At 28.1% G+C, this 26,270-nt stretch overlaps 2 protein-coding genes and 1 long non-coding RNA gene across 6 annotated transcripts; 1 reads left to right on the forward strand and 2 right to left on the reverse strand.

Moving 5' to 3' along the window:
- Positions 1-613: 613 nt before the first annotated feature.
- On the forward strand, positions 614-4,640 carry LOC149888129 (tribbles homolog 2-like). Its single transcript, XM_090087357.1, has 2 exons — positions 614-2,390; positions 3,231-4,640. The coding sequence occupies exons 1-2, from the start codon at positions 1,825-1,827 to the stop codon at positions 3,679-3,681; spliced, it is 1,017 nt and encodes a 338-aa protein (XP_089943483.1). The 5' UTR covers positions 614-1,824; the 3' UTR covers positions 3,682-4,640.
- Positions 4,641-9,962: 5,322 nt separating this feature from the next.
- On the reverse strand, positions 9,963-25,828 carry LOC145189390 (potassium voltage-gated channel subfamily KQT member 1-like). Of its 4 annotated transcripts, none has more exons than XM_090086776.1 (18): positions 25,691-25,804; positions 25,025-25,081; positions 24,663-24,752; positions 24,337-24,464; positions 23,620-23,716; positions 23,103-23,229; positions 22,646-22,727; positions 21,850-21,946; positions 21,294-21,431; positions 19,397-19,507; positions 17,167-17,262; positions 16,651-17,026; positions 16,484-16,556; positions 15,404-15,479; positions 15,222-15,316; positions 15,082-15,107; positions 10,918-10,973; positions 9,963-10,814 (listed from the first exon to the last, which is right to left on the reverse strand). In XM_090086776.1, exons 4-18 carry the CDS (start codon positions 24,384-24,386, stop codon positions 10,194-10,196), a joined length of 2,121 nt encoding a protein of 706 aa, XP_089942902.1. In that variant the 5' UTR covers positions 24,387-24,464; positions 24,663-24,752; positions 25,025-25,081; positions 25,691-25,804; the 3' UTR covers positions 9,963-10,193. The 4 variants fall into 4 exon arrangements, with proteins under 4 accessions (XP_089942902.1, XP_089942900.1, XP_089942898.1 ...); XM_090086774.1 differs by having other exon boundaries at positions 24,333-24,464; XM_090086772.1 differs by lacking the exon at positions 25,025-25,081 and having other exon boundaries at positions 25,691-25,828.
- Positions 17,726-18,980, reverse strand: LOC149888130 (uncharacterized). The gene is made up of 3 exons (XR_016452321.1): positions 18,206-18,980; positions 17,977-18,097; positions 17,726-17,853 (listed from the first exon to the last, which is right to left on the reverse strand). It is a non-coding gene; the product is annotated as an uncharacterized LOC149888130 (long non-coding RNA).
- Positions 25,829-26,270: the final 442 nt, after the last annotated feature.

Below are 26,270 nucleotides of genomic sequence, written 5' to 3' on the forward strand. Positions count from 1 at the left end.
AAAGGATTAAATTTTTCAGCGGCTCGAAAGTATCGCCACTAGCCCTGTCTTGAGAGAGGCTAGATATAGTAAAATCTGTATTTGTGATCTAGCTATAGTTGCACTTACACAGCATTGTTCTAAATAATCTTTTTACTGATGTTGGCTGTAGATGCGATTCGTTCTTAATCTTAAACTATTTATACTTGGTATCTTCCTAAATTGTGGAAAATCAACAGGTGCTTTTCATTTAAGGGAAATTTCTATGGGATGATTTAAGGCTCGTAAAATTTTAGATACATAATTCAAATAAATAGATAATCATTCAAAATAATCAACATTTTTTTATCTGAATAAAAAATTTCTTTTTTCGAACAAGTTAAATATTTAAAGTTCTTTTTAAAATTTTGAAAAAAAAAAAAAAAATCCTTTTATGCTCCCATTATTCTTTTCTGCAAATTGTTGTGAGATCAAAGTTTTCAAAAAACCTGAGGAATAATGGACAGATATAAATAGCTTTCAATAATACAAATTTTCTGAAACATTTTTCTTTCATAATGTATTTGTAACTTAGTAATAATTTATCTCAATTTTCTTTTCTTTCTGATTTGTTTTCATAAATAATCAAAATTTTTATAAAGCATGGTGGGAATTGAAACTCGTTTTGAGTTGTCATGGCAAAAGGCTTCCATGATAGAGAATACCTAATTTTCTCAGCAAGATATTCTTTCAGATGCTGCTTCTTCTCTAAATATCCTCAAGATGAATTTTAAAACTTGTTGCATTAACATACAGCATACATGCATGCATGAATTGATGCATACGTATAATTACATCTTATATCCATATTTTCTATACAAATAATAATGGTGTATGTATAAACACTTATATGTATATGTATATGCTTAAATATAACTTGACTTTATTTATCTTAAAAAAATATGATGCTTAAAAAATATGCTGAGACTTAAAAAGCTTTATTGAAACAAAATTCTTTGCATTACTACAGCAGGAAAAATTATTGTAAAGAAAAAATGCTGGCATTTAAACTTTATTATAATAGTAAATTCCGTTCATGCACTAAAAGCGAATAGTCTTAGAAACATGTTTAAAGACTTTAAGCGATAGGTTTCTCAGCCATTACTGAAAATGCGACATGATTTTATCTGTGGCAAATGATGTGTTTAGAAGCCATCGTTTTTTATTATACCGAATACGTTGATAGTTGATATGCGCAGAGTATTATGAATAGCACAAGTTTTCATTGGCGGATTAAAAACAATCGCTGCAATTTGATTTGTTAGTATTTGGATGTTTAAATAATTAGCACACGATCGGTTTTGGTAACAAAGAAATATGAGTCGGTCGGTTTTGCGAAATACACAACGAGAGTAATTTTATTTCCTTAGTTAGCCAGATGTCATTGGCTTCGTGTTGAATTTTCATGAATTATAAATGGATGACACATCAATTTTATTGAGCCGAGAGTTCCTTGTATGAAAAGATTACATCACAATTAGTATTTGCGCTACGGAAATGAAAACTGTTTACTACACTTCGCCCGACTTGTGATTTATTCAACAAATCAGTATTTCTTGAATGAACTCTGAGGTGGTAAAGTTTAGATGAAAACCCTTTGAAAAGATGCGTATTAAGTTTGCACAAGGAAATTGAGACTTAAGCATTTTATCTTGCGAAGCCATTAAAAAGAAAAGAGTCAACTCTGGAAGTCGCAACACCGTAAAAACGTTTTTGTAGTTGTTTTTTTATTAAGTCTTTATTTAACCACAACACGTTGTGTTGAGTACTTTAGTGTATTTGTTATTTGGAGAACTTCTTTTTATCATGAACCAAAGAGTGCACAGGAGCCATGCAAGGTTTCGAAGTAGAAGTATAGAAGAATTAAAAGCATCAGCGTCAAAAAGGTCAAGACGAAAGCATTACACTAATAACCGTTCGGTTCAAAATCAAGAGAGAATTGGCATTCACTTAAACGAAATACATCCAAATATAATAACTGAAACTAAAGTAGAAAATTACATTTTATCAGAGATCAACCCATCAAATTGTTTTTGTAAGGCATATAATACGATCAAACATAAAGAGTTCGCATGTCGCATAATACAACTAAATAAATATAGAGAGTTTTTATCTCCTTATTATATTGTCGGAGCGCACGAACACGTAAACACGATCAACGAGGTAGTTTTAAACGATCGTTACGCTTATGTTATGTTTGAAAAATCCTACGGCGATCTTCATTCGTATATTAGACTTAAAAAAAAACTGAAAGAGGAAGAAACGCATCGTTTATTTAAACAAATAGCAAATGTTGTGAAACATTGTCACTCGATCGGCCTTGCTCTGAGGGATCTAAAACTTCGAAAGTTTGTTTTCAAAGATATTGAAAGGTAAATGGCTTGATTATTTTTGTTTGCTACCACTCAGTTTTTGATCTTTCAGTTATTTCGTAAACCTTTTTGACCGATCAAAGTTTGTAATTCTTTATTTGCTGTTTTTTACCACGTTGCTTAAAGACAAAGCGAAACAAAAAAATCTTTTTTGTGTGACGAATCAGATCAGAAATCAGATCGTCTTAATTGCCCTTAAGATAAGGATAAAATGCTTTTAATCTTAGTTTATTTTTAAAATTCCATTTTTTTTTTTTTTTGGTTTTTTTTTTTTTTTTCTGGTAATTATTATGCGTTGGCAACAAAGCGTCTTTTTTTGAGCTTTAGAGGCATGCTTTGAGTTTAACATATTTTGTCTTAAAAAAATCTCTTATTGAAATAAACACGGTTTTTTTTTTTTTTTTTTCAATGGTTACATGTGCACCAACACATTTGTTTTTCTTTCAAAATTACAATAAACTGCAACAAAACAACCTTTTTGATCAATGAAAATTTAACTATGAAATGAGTTATGATATAAAAACAAACGTTACAGAAATGAGTAAAAATTATTCATGTTTTATATGAAATGTTTTTTTTCTTTTTTCGATAACTTATTGAGAGACATGCCTTTTCTAACGCTAGAAAAATTTTAATTGATGCTGAAAATGTTTTAAAATACTTTGAAAAGTGGGAAATTTTAATGGGAACGACGTCACGTATAAAGTCAGGAAATAAATTTTTTTTTTTTCTTATCTCTAATTAAAATGACGAAATTTTTCTCTTCATCATCCTCGATAGGCGGGCACATTGTTTTTGTCAGGTGGTAGAGACACAATAATTTGTTTTTTATTTTTTTAGAACGCAATTAATGCTAGAAAAGTTGGACGACGCTCACATTATTACCAATAATTCTGATATATTATTTGATAAACATGGCTGTCCAGCCTATGTCAGTCCAGAAATACTTGAATCCACCAACGGTTACTCGTCGAAAGCCGCTGACATTTGGAGCCTCGGTGTAATGTTATACACGATGCTATGCGGAAGATATCCTTTTCACGACCAAGATCCTGTTATCTTATTTAATAAAATAAAACAAGGAGTGTATATGATATGCGAGCCAATATCTCCTAAAAGCCGATGTCTTATTCACTCGATCTTAAGAAAAAATCCCACAGAAAGACTGACTGCTGAAGAGCTGCTAGAACATCCCTGGTTTGAAACTGGCTGCGAAAATGTCAGTCTAACTAGATTTGATCGACGAAAATGCGATCAGTTAGTCCCAGACGTGTCTGGGTTTTTGAGCTAGTTATGACGTCGAAGCGTCTCTTCTAAATTATTTTTCATTGACGGTTATGTTTGAAAAATAAGGGTTGCACCTTGTTCAATGCTTCGCTTCTTCGCAAAATAGTGTTTTTAAAACCTGCAATCAGTCGAATAGCGCATAAAAAAACAATACCAAACTTTTCATTTTAGAAAAGAAATAGTTTTTGCAATTTCTGTCATTGTAAGAATATGCGTGTAATATTATTATAGCGCACATGGCTATTGGTTCAATTATTAATGAGCTTCCTCACTGCATAAAGCCATTCAAAGTTTTGTGTCACATTGAACATTTTTGCATGGATGACGAGTTCAATCATTGGGAGCAACGTCGCGACAATTGCGCTTTACTAATGAGGAAGCGTAACGCAATGTTTGAATATATTTAGCGTTTTTATGTTAAATAAATGCTTCCTTCAGATTGAATGTCTTTTAAATTATTAAAAAAAAAAAAAAAGAGTGCGTTTTTAATAAATGATTATTTATCAATAAAGTAATTTATCTTTTTGAGTAAACTAAAAGTGCTAGTGAACGTTTTCGTGTTGGTTTTTTTTATTGACGAAAAAAACTTCTGTTGTTAATAATGCCGCGCTAATTACTTTGATCTGTGTTTTTGTTGCCAAGTGTTTTGTTGCATCTTGTAAATAAACGTAAAACTAATTTTTATAAATATAAATGAATCGACCAACTCTGCATTCTTTGGATAAATTGTATATTCGTAACAATATTTTGATTTTTGTTTTTGACGTCACTTTTTTTCGACGTTGTGTTTTTTACATTATTTATTGTTAAAAACTCCTCTACCATTTCAAGAGGTATTTTTCTTCAATAAGTCAAACTACAACATCTTTGTAAAACACAGCAAAATTTACAACCCTACGCACCCTAACGCCACAATTTTTTTGGTGAAGATAACTTTAATGAGAAAATATTTTTCTTTTTTAACAGAAGTTTTGAACAGTTTAGTCTTCATTTTACGCCCGCGAGATTTTTAAAAAAAAAACGCGCAATATTTAAGTAAAAAAACTTTTAGGTGACGCACCATTAAAGGGCGGCTCGAGGGGCGTGCCAATGGTTCCAATGAGTCGTTGATAGAATAAATTTACGTGTACCTCTTTCGAGTCTTTTTTCACTCTCTCATGAAATTGCAAGTTTCTTCTAGAAAAACAAAAAACAAAAAAACAAACATCGACAAGAAAAAAAATGTTGTAATAGCCTAAACCCGAAATGGAAATGAATCTGTTGACCGAAGTGTTTTATGACCGAAAACCTAAACTTGTTCGATCGGAAATAAGAGATATACTCGAAAATTGTTGATCTAGAAGATTAACAATTTTCGATTTTACGATTAAAGATTTAGCATAACTGCAAAATAAAGAAGATTATATGATTAAAGATTTAACATAACTGCAAAATAAAGAAAGAAATCTGATCAATAATTTCTACTCAAGACAAGATGAATAGAGGAAATAGTTGAATATTTTAGCTTAATTATAAGTTAATTAAATTAATTACATAATTATAAGAAACTTGAACTTAATTGGAATGTCAAACTTTTCACTAAAAATGCTGACACAAAAGGCCGGGTGAATAAAAATGAGCAATTACTTTTACTCAGTAATTGGTCAACTTTACGTGAATAAAAACTTCAGCAGTTTTCCTCATTTTTATTCAAGTAAAAGTAAGCATTTTACTCAGTAATTGCTCAATTTTACTTTAATAAAAACTTAAGAAAAGTTGTTGAAGTTTTTATTAACGTAAAGCTGACCAATTACTGAGTAAAAGCAATTGCTCATTGTTATTCACCCGGTCTAAAGTATGCCGACACAACACTGCCATGACGATTACTATTTAAGGTTTTTTTTATGGTAACTAACGTAAACACTGAAAACACAGAAACACTGTTCAAACCTAGGGGAGGTTATAAACTTTTTCTCTTAGACAATATGTTCAACCAAGTCATAAATTTGAGGAGTGAAAACATCATTTTTGTTGATAAACTTCAGTCATATCATTTTTTTTATTTGTTTTTTTAAGATTTTGTAGAATTTTCTTTCCAAAAGTTTTCATATCCGAGCAGAAAAATTTCAGAAAGCATCTTTTTTTGTTAATAAACCTCGTTTCTACTAAAATTTCTATCATCTTTCCTTGGATTGCCAATTTCGGATTAAAATAGCTCCTAAAGCTATAGAAAAAGTGGTACAAGCGTAAGACGCCAGTAGGCATGAAGGTAGTTAGATTCGGGGTTCTAGAGATTTCTCCCACCAACAACAATACATTAGGCACCAAGTTACCAACAGCATAAGAAATTTGACTTTACTTTCTTGATAAATTTTTAAAATCAGTTTTAATTGAATAATTTTAAAACGTATTAATTTTTCAAACTTTCTACTCGATAAATAATAAAACGTATTAATTTTTCAAACTTTCAACTCGATAACTAAAATTTCAGTTTCACAAAAAATTTTAAATTTTTTATTAAAGTTTCTTGTGCTGAAAAATTTAAATTTTTAATGATAATAAAAAACTGAGCAAATGGTCCAACATTTTTTTTTTTTTAAAGAAATATATATATTTTGGTAAACCACCTAAAATGCAGTTCAATGTTTTTATTAATTTTTGCTTTTAAATTATTTATTAAATTGAATTATCGCAGTCTATGAAATTTCTAATCGAAAACGTGCCAAAAATTCCTACCCAGCAGAGCAGAGCCATATATTTCTTGCAGGAGAATAATGCGCATCTAAACTGCATGAAGCTTGTGATCATTTGTGAATAAAATAAATATAACTTTAAAAAGTTCCAATGCAGCGAGTGAAAAAAGGCAAGATTTCTAAAAAAGAGATTTTTTATTGTCTTGATTGATACTGCTCCAATTTCCGATTCTTTTTTTTTTTCTTGGTTAAATACTTGACAGGCATAGAATATTTTTTTCAAAGCCAACGAATTTAGTTTTAATAATCATCTTGCCAGTTTACCAGTACGTGCTAGGCCTAATTGTTTTTGGAATATCAACGATTAGCACTCTTTTTTATCTAAGTCAACAGAAATGGGGGAGGAAGGCAGTACAATTAAACTTTATAATCAAAACTGTTTTTTTAATAACTTTTAATTATAAAGTAAAAAACAAAAACAAACGCAAATCTTATTTTATATTTGACGTGACTTTTTGATGTTACATAAAGTAATCAAAAAACGAGCTTAAAGTTAAGATTAAAATATTAGATAAAATTTTTTAAAAATTGAACAAAGTCATGCAATTACTTTTAGTTAAATTGCAGCTCTTTTAGTTCGACAATTTTTTCGTCTACAGAAACTTTAGACTTAATTTTATGTCAATTTTACGAGAACTTTTACCGGAAAATTTTTCAATTGCAGAATCTAAAAACTCACTCTGCACATTTTTTGTAACAGACCTTGTAACTAAAAATATAACCTCAGCTTAATCCGACCATGTACTTGGTGATATAATGCATATCTACAAACGAACATAATTATTTGTTTTTGCAATAGACAAAAGCTGTTAAATATTTGTTTACATAAGATTTAAGTAAAAGGGCTCTGAGAAAATATAACCAGAGGTTAAAAAAAGTATTAGTTAGATAAAAGTATTTATATTGCAATTATTTTCCAGTTATAAAAAAGACTACTTTTATTTTAATTTTTCAAGGTTTTCACTTCAGGTGTTAAACATCACATGAAAATAACATCTAGATCTCATACTATGAAAATGAATCTTGATGTCATCACATCTCGGGGTATTGATGAAACAGCCAATTCTAAACAGAAAACCTCAAAATGTCCGAAAACTTTGACAGTACCAGACACAGGAATCAAGCGCCATATGATATTATGATTATTGTAATTGCAGAAGAAGTTCCGGAATTCTAAAGTTTCTTAAGTTTCAGATTATCTAAAGTGAGAATTGTTCGAGGATAATTGGAAAGATTCGGCATTGACTTGAGCTCTTTGTTTTTTGCGACTATAGATGCAACAAATACAATGCACTGCACATCTAGACAACTTCGGATTAAGTGGCAAGGCTGCTCATAGTTTGCAGCTATGAGCAACCTTTTTAATTCAGCACATCAGAGGTTAGTTAAACAACTTTTTTAGTTATATTTCAGAAAGGAAAAGATGCTGCTTAATTTACATAACTTATATCAATTTTGGCATTTAAAATGTTTCAAATTTCTGTAGAGAAGACATTCATGTACCTTATTTCTGCTCTCCTATCTAAACTCTTCATGAAGTGATAGCTGCGTTAGATGTTCAGAGGATGGTTCGATACCTTATGTGTTATTACAAGGTTCAATAGTCCATTTTATTTGCTGAAATGGATTGACCAGAACTGTGTCCCCGTCTCACTTACATTTGTGGATTGTGGTGCAAATAAAAGAAATGTGCAGGAAATCCACAAAAGCCTCTTACTCAAACACTACAAGATGCACTGAAATCAAATCTTTCCATTTTGAGACCAACAGCAGAAGCAACTACAGTTTTAATTGTTGATTCAAATGTCAGCATAAGTTTAATTTTTCCTTGCATTTTTACATTGAAGAACTGAAGTCAAGATCTTCTCCAGGTCTTCAACAATTTCGTCATGAACTTCTGAAGCAACTTCAGGCAAGATTTGATCTGACCATGGTTCACTTGTTAGCAACTACTTTTGTTGATCCACAATTTGAGCGCTATATATTCTCTTATGCAGAAAAAACAAAACTGTTATTTGTGGAATCAATGCTGATTAATTCTGACAATACCAACAAAAACTAGAGTACTGAAGAATCCGAGTACGAAATTCAAAATATAAATGATATCTGAGACAGTCTTTTAGATTCAATGTTCAAGAAAGTGTATGATGCACAGGGGGATTCTAAGCTCAACCAACTTCCAGATATTTCCGAACAAGTTAAAAAAGAGGCTAGCTCATACTTAAAGCACTCTGTTCGGGATCGAAGCCGTGATCCTCTTCTTTTCCATTCTGGTCAGTGCAGCTCGAACCTTGCTTGCAAATCAGGCAGCAGATTGCAAAAATCAAAAGATCTGCATTTTGAAACTGCTATATAATAGTCATATAAGTGCTTTGTGCTGAATAAAAGTTAAAAACTATGTTTTCTTTTTGCATGCTACAGTTTTTTTTAAATAAAATTTGGAGAAAAATTTTTTTTATTAATTTATTTTTCAAGTAACTAATAATTACAGTAATTAATTTAATGACTATAATTTAGCAATTAATAGTAAAAGAGTATATATTTGAAGTGATTTTCTTTTTTAAATTTTACCCTCATTATTAAGTAAACTTAACATGAACATTGGTGTTGAAAACCACGGAAAGTTATCGTGGTTTATCTAAGGAGGAAATTTAGATAAAAAAGCTGTAAACTTGAGACAATATGAAAATATATCTTGTTTGATTTGTGATTTTTTTTCGGCATTTATTAACTTAAACTATCTACATTCATATCACCATGATTTACCGATATTACAAAAAAATAAATAAAAGAAATATAAAATTAAAGCATTTTTTTCAAAATATCTATGGCATTCGAATAATTATGGACAGTAGTATATATGCATGCTTGCATGCATGCATGTATGTATGTATGCATGCATGCATGCATGTATGTATGTATGTATGTATGTATGTATGTATGCATGCATATATGTAATGAATTGTAAAAGTTGATTTAAAAAAATCTATTAAAAAAGTTAAAAAAAAAACAAACTTTTTACTAGTCAAGTCATCACTAAGGTTACCTTTTAAAATGTGCGACAATTAACTGACCCCATTTTTCACTAAGCCCATGGTGACCACACTACTTTAAAGCAACATGAAAAAAATTAAACTATATATATATATATATATATATATATATATATATATATATATATATATATATATATATATATATATATATATATACATACATGGCCGCCGAGAGGGGGGGTGGGGGTGGGGGTGGACGGGGAAGATTCCCGGGGCCCCGTGTGTGTACAAACAATTTTTAAAAGTAACTTTTAAAAAATTTAAATAGTTTTGACTCTTAAAAAATTCAATTCACTTTTATTTTTAATTTTCAATGGCCAGAGCACGCTCCTTTTGGTCCTGATAATATAATTGATCATGAGGGCCCCTTAAGAAAACTTCCCCAGGGCCCCAAATTTCTCTCGGCGGCTATATATATATATATATATATATATATATATATATATATATATATATGTAAAGTATATATATAAGGAAAAAAAAAAGACGAAAGAAAATAGAGAATAAAATTCAATTTTTATTAAAAATTTAACGTTAAAAATTTAAATGCAAATACAAAGTTCTTAATCAAAATCCAAGCATTAGCTAAAAGAAATCAGATACAAAATTATCTAAAATATGCTGAAGAAGTCCGGTACTAAGCTATCCATCAGCTAAAATATCAAACAGTGTGTCGAAAAAATTAAAAATCGCCATTTACTGATTAAATCAAGCAGCATAAACTTTTATCAAATCAGATATTTTGAATCATCATGAACTGATCCGGGTAAATCTCCCTCCGTTACAAAAAGTTTATTTAAATGTGGTGTACTAAATGCGTGTTCTCCAATAGTTAATGACGGTTCGCTTGCTGTATTTCTAAGTTGGTTAATAGGTTCTAACTCATACGCATCAGGCTCGTGAATAAATTCAGGCTGAATTTCCGTAGAACGCATGTGGTACTGCAAAGATTCAGTGCGCTTGACTGATGTCACTGACAATTTTCCTTCTTCTTCATCAACTAAGCTGTGTGAACTTAGCCAATCAACAACCTTATTCTTACAGAAGACGTCTCCATCATCCATTTTTTTAGAATCTGGGAAAACAGAAGGTGTGATGACAAACCTTGAGTCAGATCGAAGTCTTTCAATTCCTCCATCCACTACATTTTTATTTAAAACTTGCACATCATCAGGAAATACTGAGTCTAAAGCTTCTTGCTCAAACGATTTTTCAGTCAACTCTGGCAGCTTTTCTACAATACAAGTAGCTTCAGACAATGGCACACATAGGGATGTTTTTTTACTATGAAAACCCTTTGCATTCAATAAATCAATAATTGAATCAACCTTTATATTTATCGAATCAACCTAAGAACAAACAGTAACATCATTATTATTCATAGCAGAGTCTAACCAGTGACTTTAAGAAGCTATCCATAAAATATTATGCTAGGCTGTAGAAACAAAATACCTTTCTCTCGACACCAGTCAAGCGCACGTCAAGAGAAGATATAGCGTATTTTTCACCTAAAAGAAAATTCAAAAAGCGTCACAATTTTTACAAGTAAAAAAAATATCCATCAGCTTCTGTAAAAAGTAATGAGTTACATCGTGCTACAGATTGAGATACGTTACATCATACGAATAGAAATTTAGACTATATGCAGGTTTTTTCTCGGTCTTTCAAAGGAAAAAATTTTCCTCAGTGATCTTGTAAATATTTTTTCAACCGATCGTTGTTTTAGTTAAAAAGTATCGCAGAAATTTTTGAACTATTTATGTTTTTAACAATTTGATTAGTAAAACGTTTACACCCTGGTGGAAAAATTTAATTTCCACCAGAAATGAATTTTTTGAAAAAACATAGACCATCAGAATCTAGAAGTTTAAAGTATTCTGAAGTTTAAAGCAAATTACTACAAACTGCTCAACAGTTGTGTTTCGCTCATAGAATTCATCTTGCAGTCATAGATGTAAAAAAGAAACAAATGTAGATAGAAACAGCAGCCCTATTGAATCTATTGACATTTATTCACATTCCATTACAAAAGAACATGAAAACTAAAGTAAATTTGAAGAAAACTTAAATGCATGAGGAAGGATTAGTAATGGATTATGGATACATACATAAAACATAATCAATTTGGTCCCCTTAATAAGATCAAGAAAATGTGAAAATACTCTAACATCCACCATTAAAAAAATGAAGCACTACATGTTTCAGAACTCTCAGATTGCGTATATAACTACAGAATAAATATATAATATAAATAATATAAATGATAATATAAAATAATAATATAAAACAGTGATATAAAATAAGAATAAAAAGTAATATAAATAACATTAATAAATATGAATAAATTTTGAATTTGGCAAAGAATATTGTTTAAACAAGATGGAGTAGCCTATAGGCAATCATCAAAAGTATCTACAAACTAAAATTACGCATTAAAAACTCAGGTATTGATTTTTTAAAACAGTTTCAGCTGAAAAAAAAACATTTTTTTCAGCTAAAAATATTTCAGCACTTTTGCCCGTAAAATTAGTGGTTCAGTCATTTTGTCGTAAGGATGCCAACTTCATTTCTGCGGATATAACAATTTGAGTGACAGGCTAAGTAAAAATCATCACTGAGCAAAGAACTTCTTAGCACGCCAAAAAAATATACCAAGAAGATGCTAAGAGATACAAGAAAAGCAGATTTGTCTGATCTTATTTGTTATCTGAATAAAGCATTTGTTATCTGAATAAAGCATGAAAAAGTATTATACGATGCCATTTGCGAACAAATAAACTGTATTTCTGTGGGGAAACAAGCAGAACATGCTGGTAATACAATCAAGTGCCTAAAAAAGAAAATGAGGCTATTTGAAGATCAAGGTCTGCAATTAAAATATCTCCTACTGGTTAATGATCTTGCTTTACCGGTTCAGACAACTAGTATTAAATCTAAAAGGGCTCTTTCTACTTCTAGTGTAATTTAAAAAAAGTTGCAGTGCAGAATTAGTAACAAAACTAAGGATATTCATGATTTTTTTTAAAGGGTCCAAAAAAATATACAAAAAATTTGATTGATTTTCAAGACCCTCATAAGGTGTTATTTTTTTTATTTTTATTTATTATTTTTAAAAAACTGTTTTAATGCTTTTGTTTTACATTTTACATAAAAGTAACTTAAACATCTTCTCTGAATATTGCTTTTAATAATTAAAATTGTAATATTAAAGTGTTATAATTATTATTATTACAGTATTATAATTAAAATGTATTAGTAGTATAATTATTGTTTTTACTAAACTTTGGCTGTTGTCTTACCAACATATACCATAACTACCAAGTACATACCAAAACACTGGTATTGATTTTCTGTTTTGGTATTTGATTCCTCTACTCTATATACGTTAGAATTCTTAGTAAAAACTGAGTTGCTGAACAGAAACAAAATTTAGGTGAGTTGCTAAGCAGAACAAAAAGTTAGTTTTGTTCTGATTATCAACACATCTAACAACCTGAAGAACTTCAATCAAAGTGTGAATTTCAAAAATTTTTTTGAACCTTTATCAAATGAACTAATAAAGTTGGTAAAGTAAAATACATTGCATTGAAAACTTAAAAGAAAAAAATACAAAATCAAAGGTTACAATCAAAAGAAAGTCTTTCATTGTACAGTGGACAAAGAAAAAAGCTTTAACAGCTTTTTTTTTTAAGATTCTTCATTAACAGCTTTAAAGGTGAAAAGATTTTAAAATGCTTGCCTCACCAATATCCATGGAGCTAAAGCTCTAAGTATTTTTAGAAAGTTGAAGAGTTAAGACTCATATGAAGAAGACATAAGAGGGAAATAGATTTAGGAAGACAATTTTTTAGAAGAATACTTTGATGTTCAACAAATCAGTATCAGCAATCTAGTATTAGATCTACCAGACCCAACCAACCCAGGCTCTAAAAGTTCTGGTGCCCATGGAACTTATCCTTCTCAGTGGCAAACTGAGAAGATAAACACAGGTAGACTGTATGACAGCCTTCATAGTTACTTGGATGAGTGGAATAGCAAGCTAGGATTTCCAACACCAAAATGTGTTGATCAATTTAAATCATAACTTTAATAAGTTAGTGTCATCATAACTAACATTTCTATTTGGTTTTTTTGTGTTTCATATAAATTTGTTTGTTCACAAAAAAAAAACATAGGAAACACATGGAAGCCATGTGGTGTTGAGCCAAAGCAAAATTCAAATTGATGATGGGGCCAACTAATCACGAAATTTTAGTTGATTATTTATACGAATTTATGTGGATGCAGAGATTTTCCAAACATCGGTTTTTTCACTTTTGGGATCAAGTTGTAGCAGCATGTTCTGTTTGACTACTATCATGTGTAGCTTTTTGTGTACATTGAACGTAGCATACATTTTGTAACGAACATAACATACAATTCATGTCAAGGATCTTTTAAATCAAAAAACAGCTATTTTTTTTATTATTTTTCATTATATTTTCATTATATTTTTCATAGCCACACAAATTTATTAAGAACATTTTTTTTCAAAAAAACATTAAGGAATCCTTGAATATGAAGCAAAATAAAACAAGACATATATGATATAAACAAATGTTGGTAGACCCAGACCCCAGACCCAGACAGACTTTTATCCGAATATTTAAATTACAATGATGATTCATAACAAGACAAAATTTTTAGACAAAACGAGATGATATATAACAAGACATTGTATTACTATTACTAGCTTAATATTAAAGCTCAATGATAAATCTTAGTAGATATTCATATTAAGTCTTAAAAAAAAAATACTTAAGTAAAGATCAGTAAACAACCAAAGCAAAAAATTGAAATTTTATTAATTAGATCAAATTAAAAGCAATCCTCTAAACTTCTAGAAAATATTACCATTTTAGAAGGTTTGATCAAATGAGATGACATCTCCTTTGAAGATGACAACTTTCTTGATTCAATAACAAACAAACAATGAAATTTGACTTCTCTTAAAAATTGCTTAGCTCAAATTAAATATCTGAATATGTAAAATAAACCAAATAAAGGACCGAGTTTCTGAACTAAATAAGTATCACAGTCTATGTACTTCAGCTTTAAACAGTTTGGGAGAATGGATTTAAAGTGTCCAATTGCTAGAAAGATTGTCCAAGAAATTTACTGAGGGCTGTAGTGATATACTTTTTTAAAGAAAAAACATGTAAAAATAATATTGCAAATATTTATAAACAAATCCTATTGTACAAATAAATGCAGAATAGAGTATGATGTAACATGATGCAATAATGTAACTTTTGCAATAATGTAACTTTTTGTAATAATGCAATAATACAAACTTTTTGTCTGGTTAAATACTAAAAAACAATCAAATACTTTTAAAATTATGCATTTTAAAATTATGCATTTTAAAATTATGCATTTTAAAATTATGCATTTCTTTGTAATCAAACATTTTAAATAGAGTTTTGTAATTACCTAGAATGATTACAAAATTTTTGAGGACAAGACTAGATCTTTTAAGGTTTCCAAAAATGTAAGCCATTATTGGTGAAAATTTTTTTAACCTTAGATTTTTGCCATTTTTTTTTAAGGTTGTTTTACAAGCTTAAAAAAAGTTACCTTTGATACCAAGTGCAGATTCAACCCTACAAAAAATCAAAGGCTTATATTATAGAAAATATCAAAGACTTATATCATAGAAATAAAAAAAAAAAATTCAATGACAGAAACAATTGCATTCTTCTACAAATTTAACTGACCGTGTTTGAAATTTCCTTATAAACCCAAACATCTCAATTTGCCCTGCAGTGTATTGTTCAATAACATCTTTGATATCATAAGGTCGGCGAACAACCTGAATTTAAAATTTAGTTACAAAAATCTGTATGGGCAGAACCTTAGATGAAAGTTGTAACCAACTTATAAGCAATAGAAAAAAAACCTTGAACTTTCGTAGAGCTGTTTTAAATTTCATTTTTAATAGAAATCTAACAGCATTTTTCTCGGTGCAGTTCAAACTGAAATAAAAAGAAATATCAATTTTAAGCTTTTTAATAAATTTTTAAGAAATTAAAAAATGATAAAAAAATGATAAAAAAAAAGAAAACAAAAGAAAAACAAAATTGAGAGTTGAACAAGATATATATTTAATTACACAATATTGAAATGATAAAAAACATTAACTGCCTAACTGTTATAATCTTATTGTTGTTACTGTAAATATCTGCGTTTTTATGAGTGTAGAACGAAATAAATTACGTTTTACTACTTCTCAAAAAATCATTGCAGGTATTATAAAAAGGAAATCCAAAAATGCTTCTGCACATAACACACCTTTCAAAACTATGGCACCATTTTTTTTTTACAAACTGATTTCGCATGTGTTTTATAATTTATAATTCACTTTAATTAGAAATTGAAAAAATCCAGATCTGAACGGCTTTTCATTGAAAGTTAAAACAAGTACTTGATAATAAGGGGGGACTAATTAGATAATTTTTATTACTATTACAAAGCTCCGAGTGTATGTCACAAACCTTTTTCCAAAAACCTGAAAAACTCTGAACAGTAACAATATATTTTTTGCAAATTAAAAATTTAGTTCACTAAATTTAGTTAGACTAAAAAGTTTGTCAACTAAATTCAGTTACAAAGTTAGTTGACTAATATTAGTTACGCTAAAATGTCAGTCGACTAACTTTAGCTAAAATATTGATTATTCTACAAAACACTTAAGAAAAACTTAAGTGATTAGCAAAGAAAACTTTTTATCAGTTCTACCTGAATAAACATTATTTCAAATATTTATGCAGCTGTATTTTTGATAATTTTAACTATAATAAAAATAATAAAGTAATATATAACAAAAATAAGAAAGGTAAATCATTCAGTTTCTGGATTTACATTGAGCTCCTTCAATTTTATGAAAAAAAAGTTAAAGAATAAATTCTATACTTATTTGCTTAATTCTGAGACGGTATGATTAAACCTGTAAGAAATGATAACTTGTGGTTTTACTTACGGGCGTGAGACTAAATTTTGGTGAGTTGGAAACACTCCTGATATACTTTGACGCCTTTTTAGCTGGGGAAAGTCTGTAAACATACAAGCATTAAAAAGATTTTAAAACCATGTTGTAAAAAAAAAAAGAGGTTTGATACAAAAAATCTGAAACAAGTAACATACTACCTGTAAACTCTGTTTTTATAGAGGGAGGCAAACTAATAATAGTTGCTTGATTTTTATCAATATTTGATGAACTCTTAAAGGATAAATTCCCTTCTGAATGATATCGCTCAGGCATGGCAGCTACAATAGGAGAGCCAACTGCATTGCGATGCACTGCACTATTATATAGAAAATTACGCTCACTAACTTGACGTTTCTTTCTATGAAAAACTGCACTCTTACGACTGTCTAGTGATAACGTAACTTGAGGAACATTACGCACAAAGTAGGATTGCTGTGTACTTGTGGGTTGTTTATCATTTTGAACAACTTTGTATTTATTCCAAACATTTTTAAAAGTATTTGAATTTTCTGACGAGTAACACCTCCATGCATACTAAATAGAAAAATATACATATACTTAAATATTATAAAAAATAACATAATCATATTCACATACAATTTCTGAAAAAATATTAATTTTTTTAAAATTAAAAAAAAAAAAAAGCCACCACCAATTAAAAATAGCTTTTTCACCTGGATCACCATTGCAGCAGGGAACAGTCTACGATTAAAATGTTTCTGTTTTTTGTTTTGTGCAACTTGCAATGCAAAACCAGAACCAAGAATTCCCTTGTAAATTTAGCAAAATATTTAAAATAACTAAAAATTGAAATAAAAAAATCGAAATCATAACAAGTAATTTCAAATATAAAAAATTGAAGTTGTAATAAATAATTGAAAAAATGGCTGAAAAGTCAGATCAACAAGATTAACAGCACCACTCAATAACTGATACTAAAAAACATCAAGGTTTCAGATACACAAAGACATAACCACATATTGTGCAGTGATAGAGCTAGAAACAAAAGCCAAAAGGAGCACAGAGGATATTATGAGTTTAATAACATCATAAAGTTTATAGGCCCCTGTAAGAGTTAACTTATAGAAAATACATTTTCTTTATATAAACTTAACTTTTGGACCATTATAGAACACTTGCATCCCGGTAAGTCTTATCCTGATGCCTAGACTTTTGGATTGTAAAAAAATATATTTCTTAGAAATGTTGAAAAATGAGAATACGAAACACTTACTTTTTCATTTACTGTTGGCTAGACATATTTTAAAAATATTGTGAGCCTTGGGATGGGGAGCCATACATATTACATATTTATACATTTTTGTTTTTTGTTGTACGTGGTGAAATTCAGGCCAATAAGACTGAAATAGACAAAATGTAGTACATCAGATCCAAAATTATCTGCAGACAAACTGTTTGAAACACTGCTCCTTTGAATATCTCAAAAATATGGTATCAAAGAACCAAAAAAAAAATCTTTTTACACTCAGCAGCTCAGGTTATCTTCTCATCCTCCTCCAGAAACAATTACTAAAAGTCAGTCTATATGTTCTTGTGTAGTAAGATCCAACATAAGTTGTTACATCCCAGTGAACAGTCAATTTTCTATCCAGAAAAACAACTACTTTATAAAACTGACCATTTCTTGTTTCTAAGTTTAGAACAATCTAATTTTATCATATTACAACTACATGCTAAGAAATTGATACTCACACCTAGACCTTTTGCTGTAAACCCAAATGATAAATATTGCTTGACTGTCATTGAACTTAATTCTGTCCAGCACAGTTACCAATTTCGGCGTTACGAGTTTGAATTTCTTTTTACTAATCTCATTTTGTTAGTGTATATTAACTTTAAATTCATTACCTGAACCTTTAACACTATTTTATTCCCTTTGGTCTCTGATGATGCAAATAGTGCAAATATTTTTTTGTGTTTTTTAAGTGTGAAGAAAAAAGCAGCTCTGTATAGAAAAGATCTTTGCTAAAAGAATTTTGCTAAAAGAAAACTAAAACTGAAAAATTTGACAAGAAAGTTATGATTTGCGTTTGTGGGGCTTCATTACTCAGACATTTTAATGAAAAAATAAACTCAAAAGTATATGCAAAAAAAGATTTAAAAAAGCAACCTCTGCCTATGATATGAAAGCATAATGGATCATAGCCATAGGTTGCTGTCTTCTGCCCTAATACTGCATATTGCCATAAAAGCCAGGTTTCAGAACTCCATCACAACTTTTAAACCTCTTCTAATTCTAGCTTACAGATTCAGATTCTTAAATCAAACCTTGAACTCCTAAGCCCTAAAGCCTAAAATCTCAACCAAAATGAACAAAGGTCAAATGTCTGAGGACATTCAGACATTCATGGGGCTTCATTACTCAGACATTCTTGCAAATCCAAATTATGAGTCCTGGACAGAGTGAACTTAAAAGATGGGCACATGTATTGTTAGTGCAGTAATTACAATGGCATTTGGTTGTAATGTATAATAATAATAATAATAATAATAATAATAATAATAATAATAATAATAATAATAATAATAATAATAATAATAATAATAATAATAATAATAATAATAAAAATAATAATAATAATAATAATAATAAAAATAAAAATAATAATAATAATAATAATGATAATATAATAATAATAACAATGATAATAAAAATAATAACTATAACAATAGTGATAATAATAATGATAATAATAAATTAAAATAGTGTATTTTGAATACTGTTTAAAGAATGTACTTAAAACAAATTGCTTAGAAAACAACTCATCTTCATTTAATGACATAATAAAAATCTTATAATTCTATCAAAGAAACAACCTGACTAATAAATAGTAGAAGTTATATAGTAAGATTGATCTTTAAATAAACTAAAAAAAAACTTACAGCTGGTAGAGCAAAGAAGGCAGTACCAATAAATGCAAATACAACAATGACAATCTTGGCAACCCAATTGTTTGGACTAAAATCCCCATAACCAACTGTTAACAGAGTTATCTAAGTAAACATAAAACTTTAAACTTACTAAACAATTGAATATAAAAAGTTAAGTGATTATAATTGAATAAATATAATTGAATATAAAAAGTTAAGTGATTATAATTGAATAAATAAATATAATTGAATATAAAAAGTACTCTAGTTTTTTATTTTTGATTGACTTTCTTCAATATTATTATTAATATTACTAATAAATAATTTTTCTTCAACATTTTTGGCTTATGTATTTGTCTTCATAGTTTACAAGAAAAGAATAATAATAATAATTATTAAACTAACAATAATTAAAAAAAAAATAACTGAGTCTTATTATTTAAACTTTAATTTTTGTTAGTGACTTTTTTACAATATTTATATGCTAAACTATTTTCTTGAACTTGATTTATTTAGCCCAATATATTTATAGAAAGTATTCAGACATTTACACTCATAAAATTTACAAATAAAAAAGGAGGTTTCAATCTAACAAGGATTATTGCTACATTCTCACAGGCTAGAGCATCTGAATGTGTACTCTCATGATTGTTTTTAACCATAACTAATCTAAAACCCAATAATAAATTCCTACAAATTTGGACCAAACGGAAAATGTTACTTCACTACTGCTGAACAAGGCTTAATATACCAAGCTGGAGATTTCTACAACGATTTAATTGACTTGAAAGTTAGTATATCATAATATTTTCTAAATATTGCCCTTTAAATCAGTGATCACTTAAGAAAAAAAAAGAAAAGAAGTATCTCTAGCATCTTGTTTGGAACATAGTTTTGTTCAACTGCAAAACCAAGAAATTCAAATATGAGATAAGTTCAATCTGATGAAATTTAAACTTTTAAAAAAACTTTAAAAATAGATTCCAATTTATAAAGATGTGCTGAAAAATTATCAAGAAAAACTAATTGAAAATTAAAAAATAATTTCTTAATTTAATACAAAAGAAAATATTTATGTTGTTATTTTTTCATAGCAAACTTTACAAATTTCACTCTGATCTACAAAGTGTCTGTCCATTTGTTAAACTATTACACATAAATGATTGTAGTTATATCTGTAATTGCAACTGTGTGATGTTTAAAATTGCACACTACTTGCAAAATTTATTTTTATTTAAAAATACAAAACCAATAGAATAACAGATGATCTCTCATTTGGTCTGGAAAAATTTGGACGAATCAAAATTCAATTGACTTGGCTCATAGAAAACATCAGATACAACACCAATCAAAACTCAACTCAAAACTAGCTGCATTCTTATTGGTGGCCTAATTGTTAAAATACATACCAAGGTTAATCAGCATATAAACAAGAATATATTTACTGTTGGGAATGATTGGATGAAAATTTCCTATATTATCCACTACCCAGATATCTTAAAACTGATTAAACTAACTCTGATTTTCAATACCATAATCAAATGGTTCTCTAGATCAACAAACTTGACTATATCTTCCAGTTGACATTGACACTCATAGACATGAAAACTGCTTGCTAGAAAAAAACTTTGTTTCAACTATCTGAAGATCTATTACTAAGGCCAACTTTAATAAAGATTAGCATTGAGAAGGAAGAAATTGAGAAAAATTTAAAGTAGAAACGAAATCTAAAAATTACACATATCAAAAAAATTTATACATTTTCTTTTTCACCTTCAAAAAAAAAAAAAAAAAATCATTTTCCCAAAGATTTGCTTATACAAAGAACAACCAAAATAATAATAAATAATAAAAATTAACTTAAAATCTTTTAGAGATGAAAAACTCTCTCACTAAACAAAATTTATACCATTCCAAAATACATCCCATCACCAAGATTTTTTATTTTATTGGATGATTCTGTAGGATCACTTTTTTCAGCAAGATAAACCAAAAAAGCACACCCCACAAGTAAAATGAAACTTAAATACAGGCATGTCATTAGCTCCTGTAAAAATGGTGAAAATATTGCATTAGAATGGATTTTAATAAAATTGCTACAATTAAATATAGCATATTAAACAAAGAACAATACAACAGATCCAAGCAAAGAAATTACACTAAAAATGTTAAATTTTGGTTGTGTAATATCTCACTCTACTAAAAATCTGTCATTTTTATAATTAATTCAGTTTTAATAAGTTCAGTTTTAACTTATTTGAGCCTTTAGATACTTTAAAAATTATTAAGCATTGTAAATTTGATTTTTGGCTTTCAATTCTTATTTCACCATTTTGTTATTGATTAACAGTTTTAGTCTTTAAAACAAACAGTTTTTAGTTAAAATTGTTCTTAATAGTTTTTAATTTGATTAACAAAAAGTTAATTCAAAATTAAAATTAAACTTTGCTAGAATTAATACTTACATGCCTATGCTCAAAAACAACATGGCTGACCATTTTGAATGCTCCACTCTGTCGGTCTAGTCGTAAGATTCTAAGTACTTGAAGAAAGTGCAGAAATCTAAGTAATATAATTGTATAACTATTTCAATTATTCATTAGGTATTCACTGTTAAAATGTTAGGAAATTTACTGCTCAGACATCTGACAGGACTGATCAATATTGTTTGATATTTAAAAAGAAGTGTCTAAAATATCAATCAAATTTAAATATAGAATAAAGCACAAATATTTATTAAAATATAAAAATTAAAAATGTTATCAAAATAAAAGAACATCACATTTAACTTGGCTAAGCAACATAGAGCCATAATTGCTTGCCATTTTGTTTGTCACACCATTACACAAGGAAAAATATTTTTCCAAAATTTTAAAAAATTTTTTGCGTAAAAATTCAATTTTGTTTATATATATATATATATATATATATATATATATATATATATATATATATATATATATATATATATATATATATATATATATATATATATACACACACAAACAAATAAACAAATGGTAATATCAAATTTAAAAGAATAACTGTTGAAATAAAAGGTGATATATAAAAATATATAAAAAGTAAATTTCATGTATATTAAAATATTTATACACATGAGATTTACTTTATATTGTTTATATATTTAAATTTTTAAAAAATTTTGTCATTGTTTCCTAAAGTATAAATATAAGAATATAATATATAAATATAAGAATAAAAACTAAACAAATCTATAAAAATCTCCACAAAGAAGCCTACCGAAATAAAGATCCATTGTACAGCTCTGATCCTGTACCAAGTGCTGCAGGAACAAGAACTGCTGCAGCAATCACAATTATGTCTAAAATAAAATAACTATACATTCATTTTTGCTATGTGATTAGATTATTTCTAATATTTTCCTTAAATAATGAAAAACTTAAATAATGATAAATAATTTTAAATATTGTTAAATAGTTTGAAATGATAATTTTTAACGTATGAACAAAAAGTGGCTTGACTCACTGATATCTGTTTTTATATCATTCAAGTCAACTAATTCAAAAATAGATCATTTAAAAATCAAGCTTAATAATTTATAAAAGTAATAACTGTCAGTAAACTAAAAATTCTTAAAGTATCAATTTATAAGTTATTTATAAGTATTTTTAAACTTTTGTCAACACATCTTAACCAATAAGTGTAACCATTAAATCTATATGTAATAAAAGCTTACCTATTACCATATAAGGTTTTCTGATAAATCGCAAGCGACCCCACAACCCTTTATAGTGAACATGCACAGAACATGACCAGAGACGACAACAATACTCTATCGAGAATATAATGACTAAAGAAATTTCCTAAACAGATTTTGAGCATACTAATATTAAAATAATTAAAAAAACAAAAAACAAAAAGAAAAATTAAAATAAAAAGAAAGATTTAAATAAAAACTAGAGATGAAATTTTTAAAGAAAATTAAAAACCTTACTTTAAAAACAAAACTAAAAATGAAAAATTTATTTCTGTTGTGGGAATTTTTGAAAAATCAGGATGGTGAATACCAATTAAGAAACTAGCTATTTTTATTTACATCATAGTGTACAATAATCTATTTTACTTGCTATTTTCTCAGTTAAATAAAAGTAGTGGCAGATGTTATGCTTCTAGTAATTTTAAAAACTTTAAACCTGAGATCTCGAAACTGAAATCATTTAACTTTAGTACTTTTGCAAATTTATATTGCTCACCAAATGATAAAGTGCATATCCTACTACAGGATCTAGTGCATACTTTTCAATTGTAATTAAAACGCTCAAAGTTAAGCTTGCCAACACAAGTGTGAAACTAAAACAAAAAAAAATCCAAAAAAAAAAAAAAAATCAAATAAAAATTCCAAGTAAAACAAAATCTGTGTAAAACTTTTAGCATTTTTTTCAATGGTTTTTCTTTGAATGACTTTAACTGACTGAATCTATGATAAAATTTACAACCTTAGTGTTGCTACCAACATACTTAACCATAAAAGTATTTACAATACACAAAATCGCACATTACAATTATCGAGCAACCTGTAGTTAAAATATATTTTTAAATTTTTATAAAGCTAATAATCAACACTTAAGATTTTTCATTCAGATGACCAGCCAGCTAGCAAATTGAAAAATTTTTATGGTTTTTATGCTGATTTATTTTACAAGTTAAGTTATAAGTTATTACAACTCAAAGTAGCCTACAAATATTCATCACTAACAACTTTTTTTACTTCGCTAATTATAAAAATAAATAAAAATATAATAATAAGTGTAAATAAAATAAATGCAAGCATAGTTATGTTAAATCTGCCCCTTTGCATCTGTCCCTCATCCCCCATCCCTAAAAATTACAATATTTATCTAAAAAAAGAATGAACTAATGAGTTTTATTTATCAACTAAAATTTATTACTACAAGGAAACATGTACCTACACGCTTGAGTGATATAAGACTCCAAACTTTGTACGAGGACGTTCAAGCATATTGAACAACTTAACTTTAAAAAGACGAATTTTCCGAAGTCTAATTTTTTTCCTTTGAAGTTTCTTTTCATTTCTTATCTATTAAAAAATTGCAAGGTTATAGATGAGACAATTTGGTAAAAATCTGAAAGTTACAAATGATGCAGCTAAATGAGGAGTTAAACTTTCCAAAAATATTGGCTTGATAATTATTTTTCAAATTATGCATAGGATATATAAAAAAGTAACCAACACATCATACTAATATGCAAAAAAATAAAAAATTTAAAAAATTGCCTTTTCAGCTGTAGTATTATCATACTGTTCTTTTTGGGGGGTGTAAGATGGTGAGGTGTACAGTAGCAGGTTTTCCTCATCTGGGCATTCCTAATAAATAGATAAATGATAATACAAAACTTTAAATAGCAAAGGTCTAAATGCAAATAAATAAAAATCTTTTCTATTTTTATTACCCAGGTGATTTTTGCTTATTTTTATTTAACAGTTAGGTTTCAACTCATCATCATTTTTCAACTTTGAATTTTTGAACTTTTCAGATTATATCTTTTTATATACTCAAACCTTGAAAACTTCGACAACAACCTTGATAATTTATTTTTTAACCAATTAAAATAGACCTTTAACCAATTAAAATAGACCTTTATACTCTCATGTGAAACAGTTCAAACGCTGGCAACTTGTTGACTAAAAAGTTCCTAAAAAATATTTAACACAATCAAAAAAATTATCGAATGGTAATCAAAATAAAGATGTTGAAAAAGGAGTGACAACAATTGTTTGAGGACCAATTGATTTGGGTTTGATAGCTAAAACATTATTTAATTAATCATACAATTGCACGCAATATAAAACTTAATAAAAAGCTATGCCCCGATATTTTAAACAGTACTATAAAGATATTCAGTGATTTTTGAGTAGTAAGCAAAAAATTAGTATGCACATTTGTATCTTTTTTTTTTTTTATGATTGTTGTCTTTTTAGTCCCTGTAATAAAATTAATCCATAAAAATTTAGGCTAAAGTTGATCATGGACTTGAGGAACCATTTTATTATGAACATGAATTTGTCTTTTCAATTAAACAGAGTATTGTAAAAAAAGAGGATTGTAGACAAAATTGAGAAGCCTTAACCTCTGGAGATTAATGAGATGTCAATTTTAGATTACAAACTTGCAACTTGTGGATTCAACGTTTAATTTAAATCAACTACAAATAACAAGCAAAAACTGGAAGTTTAAAATTTTCAAACCTTTTCTGATGACACTAAAAACTTTTGTTTAAATCATATCCTAAATAGTATGATACCTTTTCCATTATTGCTAGCTGGCCTTTACAAGGCCAAATTTCTTCGAAATAGCAGTGTGTTTTTTATGAAAGATCTATAATAATAAAAATTGTCAAAAAATACTTATAGTAAACTTTGGTTCAGAAATACAAAATCTTCTCTAAACACACAAAAAAAAATTTGTACGACTACTGCTATATTACACAAGATTATGGTTATGCACACACACACTGAATATGTGTGTAAACATAAACATAATCTTGTATAATATAGCATTTATTTTATGTAAATGTTAATAATACACACAATATACTTTATAACATAAGTGACAACTTTTTAAATTACATAATTAAGTATATAAACATTTATTATTATAATACAAAAACATTAAAGAGAACTTAGTCATAAATTAGAAATAAAACTGATATACGACACTTATTTTATTTGTAAATCATAATTACTTCCGATACTTAAGATTTTCACTGTAAAAGAAAACATTGCTGGAATATTTCAAAACATGGTAAATTGGAGGATTCATTGAAAGACAAGATTAAATAAGTCTATTTTATGCCATAATCATCAAATAATAAAAGCATACAA

This window comes from Hydra viridissima, unplaced genomic scaffold (genome assembly GCF_058129835.1).
Source record: "Hydra viridissima isolate aposymbiotic clone 2 unplaced genomic scaffold, HvirCarnegie_v1 scaffold_5, whole genome shotgun sequence".
Taxonomy (NCBI): domain Eukaryota; kingdom Metazoa; phylum Cnidaria; class Hydrozoa; order Anthoathecata; family Hydridae; genus Hydra; species Hydra viridissima.